This window comes from Emys orbicularis, chromosome 4, assembly GCF_028017835.1.
Source record: "Emys orbicularis isolate rEmyOrb1 chromosome 4, rEmyOrb1.hap1, whole genome shotgun sequence".
NCBI lineage: Eukaryota > Metazoa > Chordata > Testudines > Emydidae > Emys > Emys orbicularis.
Window position 1 is genome coordinate 49,139,405 of NC_088686.1, and position 25,479 is coordinate 49,164,883.

The window sequence follows — 25,479 nt, forward strand, 5'->3', positions numbered from 1 at the left end:
ATGAGAGGATTCCAGCCTTGTTAAACTAAATGGTCTGTTTATTAAAGTGACTATTCATAGAGCTGCTCCAACTGCAGCTTATCATTCCCAGTCATGTTAACACAGATTGGCTTGTTGGTGCTTCCTCCAAACTCCTCCCTCATGCAACCTGTGTCCTCCCTTCCAAGTTCCATGCAGATTGCTACAAACATTCCTGTTTCCTGGTCCTGTGCATTAATAAAGTAAAATCATATAGAAGAGAGAGGTTGGGAGAATGCTATAGACAAAAAGTTTCTCTGTGACATAAGGAAGTTTAGCCTCAAGTATCTTCTACTCAGAATGACCATGTAAAACCACTCAGAATCAACAGATGCTTTCAGAAAAATCATTTGAATTGTACTGTTAGGCACTAATCTTCAAAAGTGCATGTGCAAAAGCAAATAGGTGCTTCCCCCCCTCCCCCAAGTGCACTCCACTCCTGATGCACACACTGTAAGGTATGTAAGTATGCAAGCCATGACTTATGTACATACATCAAACCAGACATGTCTTTTCACGGAGACTAAAATATCCACCTTACTTCCTCGCGTAATGTTGCTGACAGCTATATCAAAAGAATTGTATTACAGGATATCACAGATTGTCAAAGGTATTTAGGTGCCTAGCCTCCACTGATTTCAATAGGAGTTAGGTGCCTACATACTTTTGTGGATCTAGGCCCCACCTCTTTCCATACTGACTTAGGCCAGATCCTGCAAACACTTTTGCAGGTGCTTAACTTTTATCATGTGAGTAGCCCATTGACTTCAGTGGGGCTACTCATCTGCTTACTGCTAAGCACACATGGTTTGTAGAATCAGAGTCTACATGCTCATGGCCTTCTGTTGAAACCATTATGGAAAACTTCTATTTTAGTTTAGTTTAATAGGATGAGATCGATAGGATTCTACGGAATGCAATAAGATTGTACAGAAATTACTCTAAAAACCTTAACAGAGCATGATATCCTTTTTATAGTTTTTAAAAAAATATCCTATAGAATTCTTTATCAAGGATATAATGTCTGCAATCAATTCTATGGGATGATTAAAAAATAACCAATACAAAGGATATCATTTTTTCTCATTCAGTTCTGTAGGACTTTTCAGTAAGAAAAGGGAAACACTTCCAATGATCTTAGAAATTACAGTGGCATTTAAATGTTTAGATCTTGTGAATTAATAATTATGCCAATAGGCCAGATTTCCATGCTAATTTATACCCCATGAAATCCCACTGGTGCCTGGCCTTACTGGAGCTGGACAAGGTGTGAAACGGAGCAGGATTTGGCCCTGTCACCTGTAGAATATACTTCTGCCACCACTTTTCCTTATATTTCAATTTCTTCAAATCTGAGGTGAAACCCACAGGACACTTGGCACAATAATGTGCTTTCAATAATTAAGTGCCCAGTTTAGCTGCTAAATTTAAAGCAAGGCAGGGCTATGGCACTGGATATTTTGTTGGATATATTTTCCTGTTTTGTGGGGTACTGGCTGCATGATTTGATAAAAACTGCAGCTAAATGAACTCTACAATTTGTATTCCTACAGCCAGAAGTTTATTTGCTTGCTTTTTTCCCCCGTTCGGCTCTGTCTGTAAGGTTCATTACTTACAGTTACTGCAGAATCAATCTGAACTGGCCAAAATCAGTGATGGAATTTATAGCACAATAAATGTACTGCCATACAAGCGCTGTTACACATGAAAGGGCCGGGGAATATTCTTTTCAGCAATCCTTCTACATAGCAGAGTGTACTGTTTTTATCAATTTAAAAGAATCATCACAGGCATATTTTGAGAGGTGTAATCCTGACAGCTACACAGCAGATTTTCTCTGAGGCAGGTATTGTTACAGGAAAACAATATTATTGATTAAAATCTTATTGGAACACAGAAGAGAAACTAAACACATCTTTTTCATTTTCCACATCAGTCCTTAGCAGCTCGATAGTACAAAAATATAATTCATACAGGCCTTGTTAAGAAAACATTTTAACACTTCTTGAGATATGAATTAATAGTTCAGCAACACTGAAATAAGAGAAATAGCTTACTGGCTGATACTGTGGTGCATGTAGAATATGAAGAGCACTCAAAGATAATATATTAAGTATGGCATCAAAAGTTGTACGTTTATAAAGTCTGTAAGTTAAGATTTACATTGGTATTTAGTCTATTTTTCTTTCTAAGTGTCTGTGTTATGGACATAGTGTATTTTACATAATTTTGAAACACAGAAAGTTTTAACTTTAGCTTGATGCATTGCAAAAAACTATAGAAAAGATAGATGGCAGGCTGTCCTCCCCAAAACTCAATTTCATAATATGCATGTGATTGCTAATAGGCAGGCACTAAAAAACAATTTTCCTTGACGGAGAAGAGCTGATAAATTGTCAACATAAACTTCATCTGTGGTTGCTCCAGTGATCTAAAGCTCTTCTGTGAGTTTTGTACCATCAAAGTCTGCTTCTTACAACCGTATCAAAATTTATGAATGCATCTAACTATAAAGTGACTGAAAAGAACCCATAATGCATGTTGTTTATTGTGCATCAGCTTTTTGCTTCTTCAGTACATGCAGAAAACACTTTGTCCAGTTCCCCTTTCCTTACTCTCTACATGTGGTAATGAAAAAAGACAGACTAGATGGAAGATTTTCCTGGGAATTGACTTAAAACAAGGGCCTACTGAGAAATCTTAGACTCAGACAGAGAGGTGAAAGTGCACTGAACTAATCTACATGACCTTTGTAGATATACAACTTCTTGAACTACCATTAGCATCGATAGCATTCTATTATTTGGTAAAAAGGAAATCTCCAATCACTTGAGCACGGAAAATAAAAACCAACTCAGATAATGGTTTTCAACAAGATACACTAGTGTTTGATATTAGCTTTGATACAGTGAGAAAACATGCACAGACACTGCAAAAAGTTTCAAAAGTGGAAAGGCTTATTCAGTTTACAGGAAATGTAATTAAGCATTCAATTCATGCACGCAAAAATTCTTGAGGAAAAAATCCAAACTATGTGTGCATAAAATAAGACTTGTTTCTATTGAAATCCAAAGAATTTCTGCTCATATGCGGTGAAGGGGGAGCTATACAAGGAAGGCTGGATGGCTCCCCATTGTTCCTGACGTAAGAGCCCCAAACTCCCTTCCACAGCTCCTTACACTGGGCTAGGAAAAGAGGGGGATGGTCAGCTCCCTGCTTTCTGAGATGTAGGAGCCCCAAACATGCCTTACTCAGCTCCCATAAGAGATGATTTCCTTCAAATTCTTTTCCAATCCATTTTATCTGATAACCATATCCCTTCCATACCAAGCACCTGCATTGGACATCTGCCCCAAATTTTATGTACTAAGTTGAGACATTATAACCAAATCCCTCTACTCCACCCCACCGGGTCCCAGGCCTGCTCTGGGAAAGTGGAAAAACCCACCATGCCTTGGCCAATCTGGGGTGAGGGAAAAATTCCTTCGCAGCCCCCTAAGGAAAAGGGTAAATAGCGTAATAGCCACAGTGGGTCAAGAGGGAGCCTAGTCCTTTTGCCAAGTTCATGAATGGCTGGATGCTGCCAGCCCCATCCTGGTAAAAGAGGGCCTCTCTGGGACTGCAAAGGGTATAAGTACCACCCCACTCTTTCAGTCAGCAGGAAGGGCAGTGCAGTGACCTTCTCTTGACCTGACCCCAACTGATTCCTGCCCTTCCTGTCCATCTTTGTAAACCTTCCCCCTCCTCCTCCTCACCTAGGGTGACCAGATGTCCCAATTTTATAGGGACAGTCCCGATTTTGGGGTCTTTTTCTTATATAGGCTCCTATTAGCCCCCACCCCATCCCAATTTTTCACATTTGCTGTCTGGTCACCCTATACTCACCCATTGTAGGGGAGCCTTTAAAGAGGCAATGCCCCTTTTCTACCAGCCAACTGGACCAGGGTCCCCTTGCATGAAAGGTTGCGCTGAGCACATATAATTGGTCAGTGGAAAGACTATAAAACAGTATAATCAGGGCCTTCTGATCAGGAAGAGACATCACTTTTTCTATTTACAAGGAGGTGATCACCAGTGTAAAGTGAAACCATGGAGTTATCCATAATTCTTAATACTTCTTTTGGTTAAAGAAATGCTGTCAAGTTTGTAAGGCTCAAAACTTGACGCAGGTTTTCTTTCTTAGGTCTTTGCAAAGTCTATATGATTTCCACCTTATTTAAAAAATAATGATTCTTAGGGAAAAAATAAAGAACACCACCAACAGCCCACCACTTATGAAGGACTTAATCCTGCAGTCATTAATTCAGGGAAAATTCCCACCAAATTCGATGGGACTTTTGCCTAAGTAACAGTGCTGGGTTTAGGCAGATACGCTTGTTCAGGCATATTTGGGCAGATTCAATGAGGTGTCCAGGTACCATAGTTGCAAGTACTACATAAATATCCACATTACATTAGTTTAGGATGGAGAAACAGATTAGATAGATCATACAATTACAAGTCAGTATGACTACCTAAGGGGTGGGGAGAATGGTAGTAAAGAATCCAATTTCAGCTAGAAGTTTCCAAAGTGATTTTACAAACAAAAGTGTAAAACATATTGTTTACAAGTGATGAAACAGACCTTATCAGTGTCCTTTTAATAACAAGCAATTCATACAGAAATGTGCACAAGACATTCAAAGAGAGAATGAAATACCTATTCATAAAAACATGTAATAAGTCACCTACTCAGAGCTCAGACCTCTGTATACATTCTACATGGACTCTGGAATACCAGTTCTACAATTACATTTGGGTGAAAAATTATCCTCAGTTGTAATATACTGGGTTGTTTTTTATTTTCTTGTTTCCCAGGTATTGGTGGAAATTAAGAAAGCCTTGTTTTTCCACAATTATTACCAAAAACTGATGTATTTCTTTTAACCAGTCACAAAATGGTTGGTTTTTAGGAAGAGCCATGTTAAAAAAATATTGTAATAACAATTAAAATTACTTATTTCGTACTGGTTATAGATGTATTAAAGTGTATAAGCTCCAGGGTCAGTATAAGCCTTGCTCAGCTTTCTTTAAAAGCATTGGGAGTAATAAAGACTTCCATTTTATCTTCAGTGAAATAATACTGCTGAAATATTACCTCATTTTTGATGTCAGCGATGATTTCTTTTTACCTCCATGATGTCAAAAGGGAATTATTATTATTAGAATGACAGCTTCCTAATGATGCTGTAAAAAGAAGACACTGAAATCATTACAACCAAACATCTACATTGTGCCTTCTTATTGGTTAAGATAGGTTTTCTCCAAGCCTCATAGAGAATATGATATTCCTTTGTTAATGGAATAAATCAAGGGCAAGTACCTCGGAATTTAGAAATGGCAGAATAACCATTTTTCTTTATTTTTTTTTCTTTAAGGGCCATGTTTCAAACAACTCTAGATAAATGGAGAAATGGACATCTGGATTTGAAGAAAATCCAACTTCTGGAAATTTCTGAAATATATGGATAGAGCTAAAATTATATGGATAGTGGCCAACTTTCCCTCTAAGAAAGGCAGCAGCAGCATTCAAGTGTATCCCCTGTACACAAGTTACTGCATCAGGATAAAGCTACAAACCCAGAGGATCAGGGTATCTGATAGTGGTTCTCTGCATTCTGCCACTGGCTTCATGTGTGATACTGAGAAAATCACTTAATCTTTCTGTGCTCTGGTTTCCCCTTCTGTAAAATGGGAATAAAAATGCATACACATCTTTTTAAACCACCTTGAGATCTATAGGGCAACATTGCTGTCTATGAATGCTAAATATTATTATTTCTAATAAGCAAAGCTGGGCTACAAAAACTATGGACCTTGCACCTTTTGTTGCCATTTACACATGTAAAAAGTGAATGAACAATGGTGCAAAATACCCATGTGAGTGAATGGAGAATTCAGATTTGTTGCCATTTTGCACTCTTTGCCCAGGTGAAAGTAGCTACATAAGGTGCAAGGCAGTGCTGAATCAGGCCCTTTATCCCAATATTTTCACACATATACATTTTACACAATACTTAATTGTGATTTAATATTTAGGGTTTTTTCCTGAAGAAAACATTTACTTTTATTTAGTGTATCAAGGACCTGACACAGAGCCAGGAGCCAAGGAAACAGAACACTGGTCAATTTGAACTGCTGGCTATAAGCTGGAAGTCCCACTTCACAAACAGTATCTATAGAATGTAGGAGCCAGATAAATCCTAAAGCCGGTACCTCTTTGGAGTTGGAAAATGTATTACAGTTTTGAAAAACTATTGATAACATTAATAAAATATTCATTTATATAAAAAGAACAGACTTGGTGAGTATTATTCTATGTTCTCTTTGGCATCTCTGTTTAAATATAGGCCTTCTTCTTCTCCTTAGGACTGTCATTTACTTGGTGGGCAAAAGCCCAACAGGCCAACACCACAACGCATCCCATGAAATTACAATCCACCCCTCCAGATAGAGGCAAAACAGTACTGGCTCCTGCTTGCTTGCTTGAAAAGGGGGAAGCCTCTTCTCCTTGTCCCTTTCCTCTCCCTCTCCCCACTGCTGGCAGGGAGCCCTATATTTTCTCCCATACTAGCTTCCAGGATGAAGATGGTTTTCCCCTCCCTTTTGTCTCTTCTCTTCATGGCTGTTCTGCGAGGTGAACTAGGGAAGTCCTCTCCAGTGTTCCCCATGAGGGTTCTAGTAAACTTCAAGCGGCTGGGTCTAATAGTTTATTATTTGGCATTTCATTTTAACAGGTCAGCAATCAAAACAAGTGAAGTACCAATTACAGGAGCTGAACTATCAGTTCCAGGAACATGGAAGAAGATTTGGCAGTACACCTATAATAGACGTAAGGATGGGCTAGGGTTAAAGCACTAAATTGGAACTTAAAAGATCTGGGTTCAATTCCTGGTTCTGTCACAGCTTTGTGTGTGATCTTGGGTGAGTCACTTAATCTTGCTGTGCTTCATCTGTAAAATGGGTTGAATATTTTTCCTAACACCGAGGGGCGTTTCAAGGATAAATTCATTAATATAATGAAGATGATGAATACTGAAGATTAGGCAATAAAACAATAATGACATGATGATGCCGATGCAGGTGAGAACCTGGATACAAAATAACAGAAAACTTTAGAAACTTGAGAAGAAACATTGGTAAAAAATAAAAGGTAGAAGGTAATGATGCTTTCCAGCTTCTCCTTAATTATGTGATGGGGTCATTCAGTGTTTACAACATCGCTGTCCAATGATAGAAAAAAAATGGATCTGTTACAGCAAAAACAAAGCATGAAGAATTGTCACATGGACAGACAGTTCGCTAAACAGGCTACATGTCTTCAACCAGGATAGCTTTCATGAAACTAACAAAGAAGCGGCCTGCTTCTGATGGAGATGTGGAGGCCGAGCATATCACATTATGTATTTGTATCAGGAAAATAGTGAGAACAGTGAAGAAAAAATTACAAACAGTGAATGGATTCATGATTATGTCAGATATCTTTAATGAGCATGAAAACTCTTCATTAAAGGTATTTTCTCTACTATTTTTTTCACTTTGAAGGGCATATGATTTCAAAAATGGCAAATTTACTAACGAGTCCCAGCCTGTGTAGTTATGTAATTGCATGGTTGCACAATCTTAGTCCTAATCAGGTAATCAGACGCCATTCAGAATGCACTATTTATTTATAGTAAGGTCTATATTAAATGATACAATTAACTAGATTATTGCAGTTAACCAGTGACTTCAGTAGAGGGTGCTATACCTCCCCCTGGCCTCAGAAAGGAAAATTGTCTCTCAGCGCCCTGAACCTCTCCATGGGCTAATGTGGAAGGAGGGAGGAAGTTCCATGGCTTTACCTCCTTCCTGCACAATCCCTGCCCTCCCTCGAGTGCAAGACCTGCAGTTGTCCCTGGCAGCTGTGCTAGGTGCATGAGAATGAGGAGATTTGTGGGATCCTTCCCTATGAACTCCTGTGCAATGTTAGGAACAATCAGACGTTAATAATTGAATGGAGTCTTCAAGCTTGGTGAATAACTCTCTTCAGAAGATATTTATAGTATATTATTCAGAATTTTCCAAGTAATTTTCTTAGTAAAATATTTACTAACCGATGTAAAGGAAACAATGAAAAAAATGCTTCCTTTTTAAAATTTGGTCCTGAGAGTCTTGTGTATTTTTGCCTCCCTCTAGCTAAACAGTCCTACAAACTCCAAATACACCCACCCACACCCAATTTCATAACATGTCAGGAACTTGTCATATTTTACACTGAAATACCAAATCAGTCATTCCCCTATTTCATCATATCTTCATTTAGCATCACCAGGAAAAGAAGATGGAGCTTTTCAGATCTACCAGTTACTTCCACTCACTGGTGCTACAAGGGGCACCTTCCTCCATAGAGGAGCTGATTTCCTGGAAACTTGGGTTTCAACTGTCCTCTATTCCAGTCCTATCCATAGCCACTTGTTAGTTATAAGGGCTAGAAGACAACAGGGAGAAGGCTCATAGGGTCACACAAGCTTATTCTTTTGACTTTTATACCGTATTGTTGCTAAAAGATGATCTATTATTTTTTGGATAAATGTTTACATATCATGGGGTACTGTACTGTTCCCCGCCAGTTCTTATCCTCCAACAGTACGCAATATTTAAAAGAAAAATGAAGGTATGTTTGCCTGGGCATATGAAAGTTAATGCATGAGGGAAGCACTTAGTCTAGGGTGAAAAAGAAAGTTCTTGTTTCAACACTCAAATGGAAACAATTACATTTATTCTTACAAAAATATAATTACGTTTATAGATGCAGAATATTTCAGACACACTCTGAGCACTATGGAAATAATTATAGATCCTTCTTCTGGAAATAGTCTTTTTATTCCACAGTTCACCTGACTTTCAGAAGAACACTGAAACATCACTGTTAAATTATCTGCAAGAAGCCTGATTGTCTTCTTACTTACACCATGTAAATCAGGAATAGCTCCACTGAAGCCAATGGTATTACATTGGAGTAAAATGGGAGCAAATGGGAGGAGAAGCATACCTAACATCAGATGTTTAACTTACTATATCTATTAAGAGAAGACGCTGTGATTATGGATCATGAGCTTTATGTTTCCTAATCAGCTATTGCTAACTTCATTTTACCAGATCTGGGTGACATGCAAAAACTGAGAAATGAATGTTCTCACACAGACATATTGAGCTGAATTCAGTCCTGCTAGCAGCAGATACAACTCCATGAAATTCAGTTCAGTTTCACCTGCATACAACAGGGTTTGAATCTGGCTTACTGTTGCTAGCTGAATAAAATATTACCACCACTTGTGGACAGATGGACTGTTTCTCCAGAAAGGAACAGACGTGTGGTGGTCTTCCACACTTGCTTAGCATCAGATGCATCATTTTCAATTAATCAACTCCTTGTTTTTTCCTAGCCTACTGTGCATAGCAACATGGTAGTGCTGAATGCAGGAGACTGGACTAGAAGATCTCTCGAGGTCCCTTCCAGTCCTAGGATTCTATGAACACTGAGCCACTGTGACATGTTGTGGGGTTGGCTAAAAAGGGACACACACACACACAGTGGAACACTTTATAAAATATTTACATGGGGAAAGGGAAGTGGGCCAAACCCTCCACTGGCACTAGCTAAGCAGAGCAGCAAGAATGAGCAGGGGTGTTAGCAGAAGCATCTTCTGCACAAGAAATCCTGCCAGACTGGTAGGCAAGACCCACACGAACTGTGGGGCTCATATGGCTGCTCTACTGAGCATGTTGATCCACTGCCAATAATCACTCACTGGCTGATGATAGCAGTGGATACGCTAGTCAACTTTGGGAACTGAATACACCTTTGCTTCAACAGACCCTTCCCCTTTGGGAACATGGTGCATGCTAGGGATTTCTCCTAGCACACACTTATGTGCCATGAGGTGTTTTGTCTGGTTATTTTTGTGGTGAGAAGAGAATGCCACCATTCTCTTTCCACTGCTCTCTGCTTATTAGCACAGCAAATGATAGGCTCTAGCCCTGTGTATGTATGTAAGTTCCTCCCTTTCAAACTTACAAAACATTCACTTATGTGTTTAAAATTCACATAACTGTTCAAATAATTCACATGGATATTCCCCTATACATTCAAAAAATCCAGATGACTGTAGTTGCCAATGAATGTGCTGCACATATGCTGTAGTCTGTGGTCCTTCTTAAAGAATACCATAATTAGGTTCTCTTCTTCTTTCTGGAATATTTTAATATGTATAGGACTGACTGCTGATCTCACACTTGTTTTACACCAATATAACCTCACTTTAATGGAGTTAGCTCCAGATTTAAGATGCTGTGTGACCAAAAGCAGGACCCCTTGTTGCTAAATTTGTGATGATATTCTCTGTAGCTGTTTATTCTATGAGAAGTGGATTTATGGATGGAAATAACTGATCTCTCTCTGAAAGACTGAGTTTGCTTAACTTAATATTTTACTTCTCTTTTAGAATCTAGTTTTTGAGCTAAGCCAGCCTCCATTTACACAGTACGGAACGTATTGCACCTGCAGTCAGAACTCAAAGGCTGTGTGAAAATTTAAGACAAGATTCAAGAGAAACAATGATTTAAGTGTCAAGAATATTGCATCTGCAGTCATCATGAGGAAGTCTGGGTCAATGATCAAAGCCTGAGTCCTTCCAATCTCCATTGACTGCTACTGAAAAGGCCTTTTACATAAGAGTAGCTAGCTACCTTCTTACATGGTCCATATCAGCATATATTTGAGCATCTCACACATTAATTAATGCATTCTCTCAGTATCTCTCTGAGGTAGGGAGGTGTTGGCATTTCCATTCCAAAAGTGCTCAGCATTTAGAATAAGAACTTGACAACAATGGGAGCTGGCAGGTGCTGTGTACTTTTTGAAAATCTGGCCACTTTATTTAGGTGCTTAAATAGGAACTGAGTTCTTTTGGAAAAAATGACCCTATGACTTACCCAAGATCTTACAACCATTCTATAGCAGAGCCAGGCAATGAACCCAGATAACCCTAGTCCCAGGATCATCCTTTCTCCACCATATTGGTATATTTACAGGTAGACACATCATAAAGCTCAGATTGGCATGTTAGTGTTGTGTTCTTTTCTAAGAATGCTGCATCCTTACTAACAGACAAGCTTCCTTTTGCCTAAAGGTCATCGATTTACATGGGCAAATTCTAGATCAGTTCTAGATCCTCAAATTCTAGATCCTCTCTGACAAATTACCTGCGAGTCTCCTCATTGCTGAGGAAACTGGGATACGTATGTGCTGACATTTAGAAAATTCTCTGTATAATATGTTTCCTGATGTTGGTTTCTTATTCCTCCTTCCCTGGGTTAGTGTGACTCAAGGTGGTGTGGCTGGAGCCTTGTGATGAAATTTTGACTTCTACAGCTTGCTTCTTGTATAGAAAGGTCACGCTGTGCTCTCAGGTCCTATCTTATCAGGAAAGATAAGGAAGCCTGACAGAAATTCATTTGTGAGATCCAAAAATGAAAAGCATTCAGGACCAAAATAATGAAAGAGAGGTAAAGAATGTAGACCAAACTGTTCAAACCTGATTGCTTAAACTTAAATCCATACTTGGATACCACAATAAAAGTGGTCTGATTTTCATGAGTGCTGCACAGCCACAACTTCCACTGAAGTCAGTAATAGCTGAAGGTGATCAGCTCCCCCTAAAAATCAGGCTACTGAATATTAACATTTTGGTCCTTAGTTCTAAAGATTCAGAAAGAAATGTCTGGAATCAAGCAACGGGTGCACTGCTTCTAGCCAACCAATAGAGACTTGGCAATCATGATCATTTATGGTTCATTTAAATCTTTTAATTCAATTAAAAATAGGTAAGAATATATGGAGTAAATTCTGGCCTTCCATGATTGTGCTGCACCATAAGTGTTTAAAAATCAAAGTGGTGCCAGGAATGTTTTCAGTAGTAGAGCCATCTGTTAATGCCGAGCAGGATGGCTCAAAGTCCACAGTGGAACACCCCCTGGTGGGCCTTTAAAAAAGAAGCAGGCCTTCCCCACCTGTTTAGCATCTACTGCAGCCCAGTTCTAGAGCATAGACATCTTGCAGATAAAGATCTAAATCCTTAAAGGTGAGATTTTCAAAAGGCACAAAGGGCAGGCAGGCATCCAACTCCCTAAATTCACGTAGCTGGAGTAGCATAACTTAGGTCGACTTACTGCAGTGTCTACACCATGCTGGGTCGATGGGAGAGCGTCTCCCATTGACTTACCTTACTCCTCTCATTCCCGGTGGAGTACCGGAATCGATCGGAGAGTGCTGTGCCGTTGATTTAGTGGGTCTTCACTAGACCCGCTAAATCGACCCCCAGTGCATTGATCGGAGCAGCGTCAATCCCTCAGTAGTGTAAACGTAGCCTAAAACATTAAACTGAGGTAAACTAGAAATTAGAAAAAAATCAGGAGTCTCAAGAAAATGATCTGGCATTATGAGAACTCTGAATGCGAATGTAAATTCTACAGGAAGTTTGGATTTCAAGCACTAAAATTAATATGCAACTGGCTACCACCTTTACTACGACTTTAATAGAGACTTCACAATAGAGAACACAGCCATGTGAAAATGTCTAATTATAAACTAGTGTGTAGAAAATTAGCACTGGACAATAGAAAAAAGTAATTAACTTAGACCACAAAGACTAATTTGTGTACATTATTTTACAGACTTTCAAAAATTTTTTCAGTTTTGCAGGTATACGTTTTTCAACATTATTTTTATATACAGTTATAGAGTGGTCAAGTATGCAATGTGACTGTACAGGCTGTACCATCCTTTTGGCTGGCCTGCCCTGCAGGCTGTTGGGCAGGAGGATGGGGACATGCTCCCACTTCCGCCCCACCCCCTGTGAGATGCCTAGTATCCTGGGAGGTGCAGACAGGGCTGCCGAGAGCGGGTTCGGGCCCCGGTGAAAAATTTTTTTGGGGCCCCCCAGCAAGAGCGGACCAGCTAAACAGGGCCGACAAGTGGGGGGGAAGCCGGGCCCGGAATTTTTTCGGGCCCCCCAGCAAGGGTGGACCGGCTAAACAGGGCCAACGGGGGGGGGGGGGGGGGGGGGAAGCCGGGGCCCCTTCCGGACCACCGGGCCCCGGTAATTTGTGCTGGCTCACCCCCCCCACCCCCCGTCGGCCCTGGGTGCAGAGGTATTAGATCCTGATCATCACAACATATCACAGTGGATCAGGAAACGTATCATTTGATTTGACATCGTCTTCAATTAAAACTGGCTTTGATCATGTCTAAAAGTAGAACAATATAAACTCTGAACTCAGGTCTGAGTGTTTAAGAGACAGATGAGGCATCCCCCCACCCCCCGAGGAAAACAAAGAGGGAAGCAGATAAAATGGAAAGAAAATCCAAAAAAAAGTAAGGTCTCTTTATATTGATGAAAGAAGGCAGAAAAAAGATAAAGTGATACATTTCTAGCAATGAGAAGCACAGTAAGCCTTGGCATCATGTATCTTAGATAACAGCTGTAACAGTAATAAATCCTGAGGTTTGCAGTGAATTGAACCATTATCATTGTTTCTTTTTATTTGTTTTCATTGTGTTTTGTCAGCTGACTACATGCCTTCTTGCTTTACTCTTATACGTTTTTGGTTTACTTCCTGAAAATAAAATAGATATACAACAATGCATGTATAATCTTTCCCTATAAGCTCCCAGCATAAGCATGGGCGAAGCTCCATTCAGGAAAAGGAGGAAGATGGAACACACTGAAAAGAGAATGGGGAGGCGGGGTCAGATGAATCATGTAATGATTTCCCTATTCTAGATAAAAACAGCTGTTTATATGAGCATAATTTAAGGGACAAGAGACTAGGCTTTCATCTGTAGTGATAATTTAGGACTAATTAAATCTGTCCTAAAGGGGGATGGACTAGATCAATACAACTGATTCAGCAATCTCATTTTCGGACCCGTTCTCAATCTTACGCAATTTCTTCTGAGGTAGGGGCTCTCCCATTGTGAGGACTGCCCAAGCGCCTCATGGATCATCTGATTCACTTACTGTCTAAAGAAGCCGTTTCTTGGGTTAGCCTTTAGAGCAGCAGGACTTACCGAGTGATCCCACATTGTCTCATGGCACAGAACTTCGCTGTGTGCCTTGCTGTGCTGCACTACTTTTTCATATTGGGGGCAGTCATGTGTCTTTTCTTTGTGGCATGTCCACAGCTGCAGTGCAATTTGGATAGTGCTCCTTCCTTTGTCTACCTTATTTTTTAGTTGCCTATCCGCTGCACAAGGCTCTTTGTCCTTTCTGTTTATTTTAATAAAACATGCCTGGACCCAAAAAGGTTCTGGTCTACCACTGGATTTCTGATGGTCAATGAAGAAGATGGGAGCTTTCCTGTAAGTGTCATTGGCACTCACTAGAGCAATTGAATTTTATTCTTCTTGGCAGGTTTAATAACAAAGGCTGATGTGTTCTTTATATTTGGATATAAATTACAAAAATTGAGAATTATATTTAAATAAAAAAGGTCTCATGTTGATTTAAAAATGTACATGATTCACTTTTCCTGCTGTCAATATACCATTTTATTAGGGGTCACTATGCTATGGACAGCTATCTAAACATAGCCTTAACTATAGTGTCTCGTATTGAGTAAATGCCCTAGTGAGCATTTCAAAAACTGTCTGAACTTCAACACTTCCAAAAAAAGTGTATTTTCTTCTTTCGTAAAACAAAACAGACAACCCCCCAGAACATTCTTATACAAACATCTTTAAAACATGTTAAAAGTGTGGCATAAATCTACTTTAACAGTAAACTCAGAGATAAAGACCCATCCTGTTTTGCTGTTCCATAGTAGATGATGTGGCCCCCTATTTGGGCCTACACCAACATAGGATTATAGGAATACAGCCAAAATGGAGAGAGATAAGGATGAAACTTCAGCACTTGAGTCCAGTTTCCCGTATTCTGTAACATTCACTGCTGGTGAAAGATGGCAGATTGAAAATCTTGAAAAGTGAATTCTTCTACTTATTCACAATCCAATTACAGCACAGCCAACTACGATGCAAGTTCCCTGCCAGTGTAACCAAGTCCTAGCCTAGAGGCACCATGTCTAAGGCTACATCTACACTGCATGCTTCTTTTGACGGTGTGCTGAGTATGTGCTCAAGTAGCTCTCACTTCCAGCATGGGTTAAAGTAACAGTGTAGACAGTGAGGCCTGGCTAGGGTGAATAGAGTACAGGCATGCCTGAAGGGTGTGGGTACTTACCCAAGTACGTACCCTACATAGCTCTCTACTTGCCCAAGCCATGCCTCCCCATCTACACTGCTATTTTTACCCGTGTACTGTCCTGCAGCCTCCCAGTGGCTCGAACCTTTCTCTGCCATAGGAAAAGACTCCAGGAGCAGGGAAAGACACTGGCAGCCTGAGGGCAGCAGGGAAGGGCTGTGGCAGTTCCCCACTGCTAGAGCATTTTCTTGCTGGAGGGAAAGACTAACCCGCAGCTCCCTGTTGCTGGAGGTTTTCCCCACTGCAGTTAAGGACTCCGGCAATAGGGAGGCTGATGGGAAAGGCTCTGCTAGCTCCCCACTGCTGGAGCCCTTCCCCACTGAAGGTAAAGACTCTGACAAGTGGGGAAAGGTTCTGCTGCTGAAGCTTTCCCTGCGGCTTCCCCCCTGCCACAGTCTGTCACTGACATATACACATGGCAGTGTGAGCACAGCTTGCTTTTCACTGAGGCTTGTAGCTATGCTACCCTATATACCACCAAAAGTGGCGAGTGGTGTAGACGTAGAGAGGGTTGTTCAACTTCCACATCCATTCATTCCTTTGCCTCCCTCCCAGAACTGCCAACAAAGGTCCCAGTGTCAATGTTTTCTGTGATGTGGCAACCTGCCCAGTATGAATTGTATTGAGACCATCAATTCAAGTGTTGACAACTAAACAGCCATCCGATGATAACTTTTGGTGCCTTATGAAATCAGTGACTTGGAGTGAAAGACTCTAAATCCCATTAACAACAACTTGAAATCACCAAGATCCAGACACCATTCAACAAAAAGACTCCAACTCATTTACTTGCAAGGAAGATATTTTCACCAGGAGATTCTCAATTGTTAAGTAGAATACCTTGATGTTATATTCACAGAGATTTTTTTTTTTAGTTGGGTGAAGTGAAGAATTCTATTTCAAAACTACTCTACTCCATCTCTAAACTAAAAAATACTGTTCAAAGTTTTAAAAAGATCACTGACACATCTTCTTTAAATATGTAAACATGCTCAGGCCCACTTCCTTAAGTACTGGAGTGTCACTCAGGTATTTGTCACAATATTTAATGGACGAGACATTTCATCTCAGAAGATGACAATGCTAAAAATGTGCTTTCCCTCATACTCTTGATGTGCAGCAAAGCCATTTCTAGCCATAGGCACTATGGGTTATATATGATTAAAGAAAAATGAAATTGTTGTTAAGGAGGATGAGAGCTTCACCTCTTAAAGAAATCCAACAATGTAATGTTTCTTGAGAAGAAGTCAGCCCTTACAGCAGTTGCCCCATGGGCAGACAGCGTAAGAAAAATGGTGGAAGAGTATTCAGTGTAACTTGTTGTCTACTTCAGCTTGAATGGTGGAAAGCATTAAATATCTATAGCATTCCATCTGGTGAGAGCTGGTATGATGATCACTCTGAGATATGACCTAAAGTCAAACTAACTAGAAAAAAAGATTATGAAAACATTTATGTGTGGCAATTTTCTAATATTAATAGGGATATTATTTTGACTTACCTTTCTTGGCTTAATACACTCCCATCCTTTGAAGACTAGTATTTTGAGTGTAAAAAAAAAGTGTTGTCCATAATGAAGACTAGTATAACGGAGGTTTAGTGTATTTGCAAAATCTCATAGAGGAAAAATGTACCACCTGTATTTTAATAATGAATGTGAAGCAAATTTAAACAATTAATGCTTAATTCCCTTGTCTATTAATATACATACAGTGAGGTGAGCATGGAGCAAAAATGAACATAATATGTACATTTGACATAAGGTTGGATAATTTGAAGATGTCAATATTTCATGTTGCAGAGCAAAGCTTACCTTGTATCCTGATGATTTGATGTGCACTCCTCGCTTGGTCAGAGTAGATTTCATTCGGATGAAAAAAGAGCGCTCTAGGGTGTTGTCAGTGGTTAGTAGACTGGGGCTTGTTGATTCCACTAGGGAATAGAAAAAAAATACATACACAGATGATTTAGATTTTTATACAGCCCCTCTAAGCTATTTCTCAGGTGCAATCCTTGAACTCGCTAAAAATAAATGACTGATGGATGCTGAGTGTTGTAATCAATTTACCTCATTTACAAAATGTTTATTTAGCAAAAAAAAATTGAAAAATATATGTACAAACAGTAACTCTCATTTTCAGGTTCTTTTTTCCCAAAGAATTTTAAACACAGAGTTGCCTCATTAACTCTTTCCTACGCAATTATGCTGTTAGCTTTTTTTTTTTTAATTGTGAAGTTCCTTAATGTTATGTGACAGGGTCAGTGTTATTGGGGAGGCAAGGCTGTCTACTGAAATACATCTGCAAATTCTAATCCAGAATTCTATCCCCCATTTTCCCTACTTTGTTTGCTGTGACACCTTGGTCACACTTCAGCTCTTGATGCCTCAGTTTCCCCATTAGTTTGGGTTAATTAATACCCAGAAAGCATCATGTGACCATCAGATGAAAAGCACTACTATTATGATTGGCAATAATAACAATAATAATTAGGTATTAGTGACTAATGACGATGGAACGGCTTCAAGATCCATTTAGCGTTAAGTGAAGTTTCCTCTTTGAAACTACAGACCACACCTTTGTGTTCAGATGCCTCAGCCACACGACATATAGTAGATAAGAACAAATGTTATGTGCCAAGTATGATAAAATAATATATGCAGATTTAGGGAATGTAATATCACCATGTTCCCCATGCAACTTTTTAATATTTTTGTTTTCAGTCCAAAGGTTTCTATGCAATGTTTTCTTCTAACAAATAATTCACAGAAGCTTCTGGAGCAACCCTACAACAAACAACTGCTGGGAATGAAACATATTTCAGTTCCAAGGAGTTATTATAAGCAACAATGAATAAAAAAAAAAGATGTTTAAAATCAAGAAAAATACCTTGTTGCTGTCCTTTTAGAGAATATGATCAATTTCTGGTCAAAACCATTCCAAGTATTTATAAAAGCATTTGATATGCAGCACATACAAACCCTGCTTGCTTGTGAGCTAAGGATTATCTTGTGTTGTGCTTGTTCTAATGTGGTCACGTTTTCTTGTATTTATGGCATTTCAACTCTGTTATGATGAAACTGCTGACAAGAATGCCCCTTTCTTTAGTATCTCTTTTAAGGTTTTTTGTTTTAGAGAGCATGAATTCGATGTCATTTTAAATGTACAGCTCTTTATCACTCGAGGGAAAAGCAGAGCCATGTTATATTTAGTACTTTCATTTCTTCTGATTAAATATGAATTACTATGAAATTTTTCTCATCATCTAACACGCCATAATACGCCAACAGCTTTTTAATACACTATATAAGCACAAACTTCTGCTCTAAGAGTTTAATTTGCCCCTCTAATCCAATCACATCAACCTTATTTCTCTTATCAGAGATTCCCATTTTGAATTAAATGAGCTCATTAGTTTTAATCAAAAGCAGAGAGATCAAAACTTAAACGTAAATGCTTTAGATCAGAACTGTCAGTCAGCCGTGCAGTTCTATTTTACTAAAACACAAGATCAGAGACCCTTAGAACCAATTTTTTCTCGTAAGGGATGCTGAGAGCTTGAAGATGCTATATCCTTTTTTTTTTTTTTCCCAAGGACAGATTATACATTTAAGGTTAGACTTAATTTAGAGCTTTTTTTTTCATCCTGGTGGAAATGGAAAAGTATGCCAATCTACTGTTGTCTCTTTCACATTTATTGGTGCTGGTCCTTAGAGACCTGAACAAACATGAAGCCATCAGAATCCATGCCACAAACCTGGCCTCAAAAAATTCAGCTCTGCTCAACAATATCATGTTTGCAACATCTAAGAAATGAAACTTTCAAAAAAAGGAAATTTATTTCAGGGTCAAGGTTACTGGAACTCTGATACAGCAATGAAGGGCCAACCAGAATACAAGCAGTACTTGTGATATGAGAATCATTATTAATTATTACTGCCTACAGTACAGTGCTTTAAGAGTACATTAAGAAACCACAGCATGAGTGCTTCCTGCTGTGTGAAGAAATGCGAGAATCAGCTTAACATGTGCAGTAGTTGCAGTCCAGCGCATTATACCCTAATACAGGCAATAAGTACGACATGTCCCCATGTGTTGTAATGGTAATTACCTAAACACACAGAAGTAATGTTAATTAAACACACAAAACCTTGCATCTGAATAAAATTAAAGCTGTGGCATGAACATATCATACCCAAGAAATGTAAAGATGAGAACATTTTATCCTTAATTCACATTTCTGAAGAAAAGTGAAACAACCTATATTTAGTAAAGTATCCTTGGCACTGAATATTTCCTGGGTTCTTTTGAGCTTGTATCACAAGCTTGACATTATTTGACCTTTAACATATCTATACAACCTATATATCTTTCCGTGAACGTTATATCATGCAATGTTATTTAATAATGTTAATCATCATTATGCATATGGTATTTTAAAGGTAGGATAAAAAGTCACAGGGACATATTCTACCCTTGCTACATGCACAGAACACACCTACTGACGTCAATGTGAGATTTGCAGAGAGATAAACGGTGGAATATGGCCACTGTGAATGCCCAAGAGTTGATTTTAAATGTTAATCACTGAGCCATTTAATAATATTTTTTCCAATTATATCGAAGGAGAATAGCAATCTAAGTGCCATCAGAATGAAAATCTAAAACATTTCATGTTTAAAGAGATCTTTTGGCATTTTAGAAGTGCAAAAAAGCAAGAATCTGGGAAAGTCCTACTTTGCTTCAATTGGTGATGTTCAAGAGAACAATCCTGCATTCTTTGTACTTCCCAACTATTACTGAAGACAATATGAGTATGGAAGGCAGAAGGAATGTATACATTGTCTCCAAGAGCATAAAAATGCATCCTGTGATATCTGTACTAATGTGTTACCCAGATTAAAAGGTCAAGCAAAACCCCCAGCCAGACCCAAATGGGGGAAACACATGAACTAAGGCCCAGATCCTGCAATGAGCTTTCTGTGGATGGACATCTGCACCTGCATTGAGCCTCACTGACTTCATGAAACAGAACCAAACAATATAGAACAATGTAAGTCATACCTCTCCAACAGCAATAACAGAAGCACGGTATCCATGTCTGATGCACAAACATATACATATTCAAACAATTTGTCCCTGAGGAGAGAGAGCAAGCCCCAGATATGATTTATGTCTTAAAGTCCAAGTAAATAAGAAAAGGATGGCAAAGCTCCATAAATGAATATCCACCCACTCATACCCTTTTGTCATATGTACTAAAAAAATGAGAGAAAAGAAGAGAGAGATGGTATTTTCCCCATGTTAACACGCAAAAGATTGTTTTTTGAGCTCACTTTTTCAAAGGGCCAGGCGCTTCAGAGGGGTAGATGACAAGCTACAACATTAATACCTCTGCTGAGTTCAAGGGGATTCAGTTAAAGAACAACTTGGTCTCAACACCATTAAAATAAGCTTTCACCTGCACCTACACTTCTTCTTTGATACAAAAACCTTTGTTAAATTGAACCAAGAGGAAAAACAAGGAGCTGTTTACACACTGCAAAGGGGAGTCCAAATAGGAGGGGACATACACATTAGCAAGAAAGGGATGCTTGCTAGCTCATGTCCTATTGTAGGCTTATAAGCATCTTCCTGAATATTCTCAAAATCTGGTCACAGTTTGTATGTGCAATAGAGAACCACTAAATTCAGGCATGCACCTGGGCAACACAAATATGTAATTTCAGTTGGACTTGATGCTTACACATTCCTTTTAAAATACTTCTATTTCCTTTTGTGCACAGTTTTGCAGTTTATTGCCTCTATCCAGGCATTAAAAGACTTTCAAGGAAGATTTAATCGTCAGCAGTTAACTACCCTATTCCCCCCCCCATATTATTGTGTCTTAAAGTGAGGTTCTAATCAGAAACACAACTCTTAAAATGATATTGTTTCCATGCTCATCCTCTCTCAATAACCTACAGATCAAATTTTCTTACTTTACTAGTAAAAATATTGTTTGATCAAGACACATTGGCGACCAAGGACAGCACAGGGATGGATTTTAAGCGGCAGGCTGCAACTTCATTAAACTTGACCGGGGAGGGGTGCAACCCACCCTGTCACCCAGACTCACATACCCACTGGGGGTTACAGGGCTCCTACCATATAACCCCTAAATCCAGGCACACTATTCTCAGCCTGCCCCTTGGATTCAGCTCGCTCTTCTGAATCCTTTTACACCTCCACTCCATGTCCCCTTGGTGAGGAGCACAGAGGGTACTAAAAGAGGAGTACCTTAGCCCATGAAGGCCACAAGGTCTCCCACATACCATAGGTACAAGGTCCATCAGCAAAAGCCCAGGTCTTTTATTTCTCATCTTTTTAGCCTTTCATCCACACTGGAAACCTGCCACAAACTGTGGAACTAACATCCCTACAAGGTACTACAGTACCACTAATTACTAAATCCTACTCCTATTTAATCTATCATAGAATAATAGAATATTAGGGTTGGAAGAGACCTCAGGAGGTCATCTAGTCCAATCCCCTGCTCAAAGCAGGACCAACACCAACTAAATCATCCCAGTCAAGGCTTTGTCAAGCCGGGCCTTAAAAACCTCTAAGGATGGAGATTCCACAACCTCCCTAGGTAACCTATTCCAGTGCTTCACCACCCTCCTAGTGAAATAGTATTTCCTAATATCCAACCTATCTGTGCCTCTATGCTATCTATGCTGTGAGGAAGGCAACCCCCCCACCCCCAGCCTCTGCCAATTTTGCCTCAAAAAAATTCCTTTCTGGTCCCCAAAACAGGCAATCGATCAGACCCATACCATCTGCAAAACACAGCTCCAATACTACAGTTTTAAGGAGGGGAGACACACTGCTAAAATGGAGCAAGAAAAAGCTCCCAAGGACCTGGGCTAAGGTTTGAAGGAGTTCCCCTCCTCCCCTACCTGGCCCCTGGGTGGATAAAGTCTTTGGAGAAAGAGGAGCCACTCCTGTGTGTGCTCCCCCAATCCTTTCTACTGAGACTGTCCCAATCACTATCTATCCCATCAAGTTTTCCACACATTGAGGCAAGTGGGTGGCATTTTATAACTGGGAGCAGCAGCAAGTCAAGCTGATTTCTTTCCGGCCCATCACCCTTAGTAAGTCCTTCTGAAGTCTGTGGGGCTTCTGATGTGCTCAGAGTCAAGTACATGGTTAGGAGCTTTGCTGGATCAGACCAGAGTTGTCAGCTTGCAAGATCAAGTCCCAAATGAACCATTTTGTTGATGTAGCAGGAGCCAGAATAGAATCCAGCTCACCCTCCCCCAGCAATATTACTATGAAGGACTAAATGGAATCAAATGTAGAAAAATATTTTTGCTATAACCCACTAGGTCCAAAACCATGATTTTTGTAGTACGAAAAGGGAGAGTCCCACCTTTCTAAGTAGATAAACAGCATTTCTTTCTAGCCTGAGAAGGCCCTTAAAATTCCAGTGATATTATATATAGAAAAGCTGTTTTGGATCATTGTTAGAGGTTTCTAAAATGTGCTAGTTATAATTTCTCTCTATGGGGCCTCTTTAGTTGGACTCGTGGCATCAAAGCAGCCTGATTTTACAGGCAAAGGGATACGAAAAAGAGTCCTAATGCTTCTTTATTTATTTATTAATTTTGAAGACTATGGAACCAACACAACAAACAACGTAGATACATGCCTCACTTCAAACATGCAAGTTATTTCAACGGAGCGACTTGTGCTTAAAATTAGGCACATGCTTAAAAGTTTTGTTGTATCAGAGCCAAATACAGAATAGTCTGCTCCTTACGACTAGAAATACAAGAATGTGTGGGAAAATAATACAAAGATTATACCTTATCTGGCCAAGAAAGAAATTCAGTCATGGTGTTGCAAATGAGATATATTGTATAATTCCAATGATGTCACTTTTTCACACACCAAGAACATTTTTTTCAAGACTAATAGATTCAGTACCAGAGGTTTGTTCTACTTGGATATCAGGTAAATGAGAATTTTTAGAAAGATTACACTTATCAATACCTTCAAAGGACTGACCCTCAGCTAGGGTGACCAGATGAGAGGAAGAAAATATCGGGGCACATGGTGGGGGGGGGGGGGTCGCCGGCGGAGCAAGAAAAAAACACCACCAGAGTGTGAAATATCGGGACAAATTGCGTCCCGACCAAACATCAGTCGGGCCGCGGGACAAACGCCTAAATATCGGGACAGTCCCAATTTTATCAGGACGTCTGGTCACCCTACCCTCAGCTAAATTTGTTTTAGGAGGTTTCAGACCTCTACAAATTTTGAGCCTGATCAAAATCAAGAAAGACATTTTTAGTCTCATTAAATAACTTGTGACATTACAGGATTAAATATTGCTATCACTTGAACATATATCTTATCAAAATTTGTTTTTAAAGCCTTTGGCTGCATTTCCCATGCAAAAATATGAACAAATTAAAACTGGACATCACTGATATTGAACCACCTTCTTTTAAACACACATTACAATTTTGTCACAATCCATTACAGAAGAGTGAGCAACTGGGTTCTACAAATCTCCCACAACATTATAGCTCTAGAGATGTATAAGTGGAAAGCCTATTAGATACTTAATAAAGTCTCAGATTTTATATCTTCAAACAGCCCTAGCAAAGAAACAAGAGGATCTTTACTTTCTGCTACTTTTTGTAAATCTAATATACAGATGCTGGAGGCTCTGGATTTATCCTTTGAGGCACCAACCTCTGATGTAGTACACCATTATCTTGATTTAGACAATATTTTAAGATCAGTTCAACTATATTGAATGTTGATTCTGTTCTTTATTTGTAATTAACTGATCCATTCTCATTCTTTTTATGGTCGTTTGCAATTTTTGTACTTCTGAGACAGTGACATCTAAGTTTTTATCCATTTGCTTTAGTAGTTCATAGAAATACTCTATGTAATGTTATCATCCTCCCCAGACATCAAAGAGCCCAAACTGTAGTAACAAGCCTTCACCTATGCAAAGGGGGACACAGCCTCAGAGTGGAAGCTCTTCAATGAGGTGTTCACCATTAGTTCTGCATTGAATATGCAAATCTAGTTAATTCTGTTTCTTTGACTTCTCAGGTGACTGATGCTTCCTTGGTGTCATTTAACCAAACAAAACAATGGCCCAGGCCCTGAGGTGCACCAGAGTTCTGCTAAATGCACATGAGGAGAGGGGTGGCAAGGGTTCAGCCCCTAGTGCAATTACAGTAATCTCAGGATTGCTCTAATTTATGCCATTTTAAGACCCCCATCGCAAGAACACACTGCACTCTAGCCATGCTTCCTCAAAGCCCCAAGATGCCCCAGATAGAGAGAGCACAGAGCTAGCTATATCAGCTTTATGTCACCTGGGATTCACCTGCACTCAGGGAAGCCCTACTGCCCCTTAAGGACAGCTTTAGAAACATTTTTGCACTGCTCTGCAGTGCAAATTGTTTATGGCACAGACCAGGATCTGGCCCAAACCCACCTGAGAAGCTAAAACAAAAACAAAGCAAAAATGTACAAAGGAAAAGCTGAGCAGTTCATATATACAAAGAAGCAGAAAAAATATCAATAGTATTTATAGATACTCCCCTTGGAAATCCAGCAAGCTCACTTTTCAATAATTAGGGAGCCCCAGGCCCCAAGTTCATACAAAAAATTATGGGAAAAAAGGAGGAGGGAGGGAGAGATAAGGGATTGTTCATAGGAGAAGTCCTCTGTTTAAACTCTCTCAGGTTGGTGATGTCATGTTTCACTGTAAGAGGATAGGGGCTCCTGACTCTGAGTGGCCATCAGCACCATCCTGTATATATACAGACTGCACACTAGTATGTCACAAAGGTTTTAATTTCACTTGTTTAGAAAGACACTGCATACTTCACTACTGACTTCACCACTCAGAAGCAATGAGCCCATTCTAAATTCATAACAATAAAGTCTTTAAACTGCAGCAGATCATTATGTATTAACACACACACATTCCTGAATCTAAATTATCATTCTTTCAGATAACAAGAAATATACATTTTCTGCAGAGACAGCAATTCTCTTACTAATTAACTGAGAAAACATGGGTGAAAAAAAAAATCAAAATT

The 25,479-nt window shown here is 39.4% G+C and overlaps 1 protein-coding gene across 1 annotated transcript in view; it reads right to left on the minus strand.

Annotated features, from left to right (window-relative positions):
* The window catches only part of NPAS3 (neuronal PAS domain protein 3), a 564,171-nt gene that overhangs the window by 60,112 nt on the left and 478,580 nt on the right, over nucleotides 1-25,479 (minus strand). Inside the window, exon 5 of the mRNA XM_065403876.1 lies at nucleotides 17,176-17,294. Within this exon, the coding sequence (XP_065259948.1) occupies nucleotides 17,176-17,294 (119 nt within the window). The remainder of the gene's footprint in view (nucleotides 1-17,175; nucleotides 17,295-25,479) is intronic.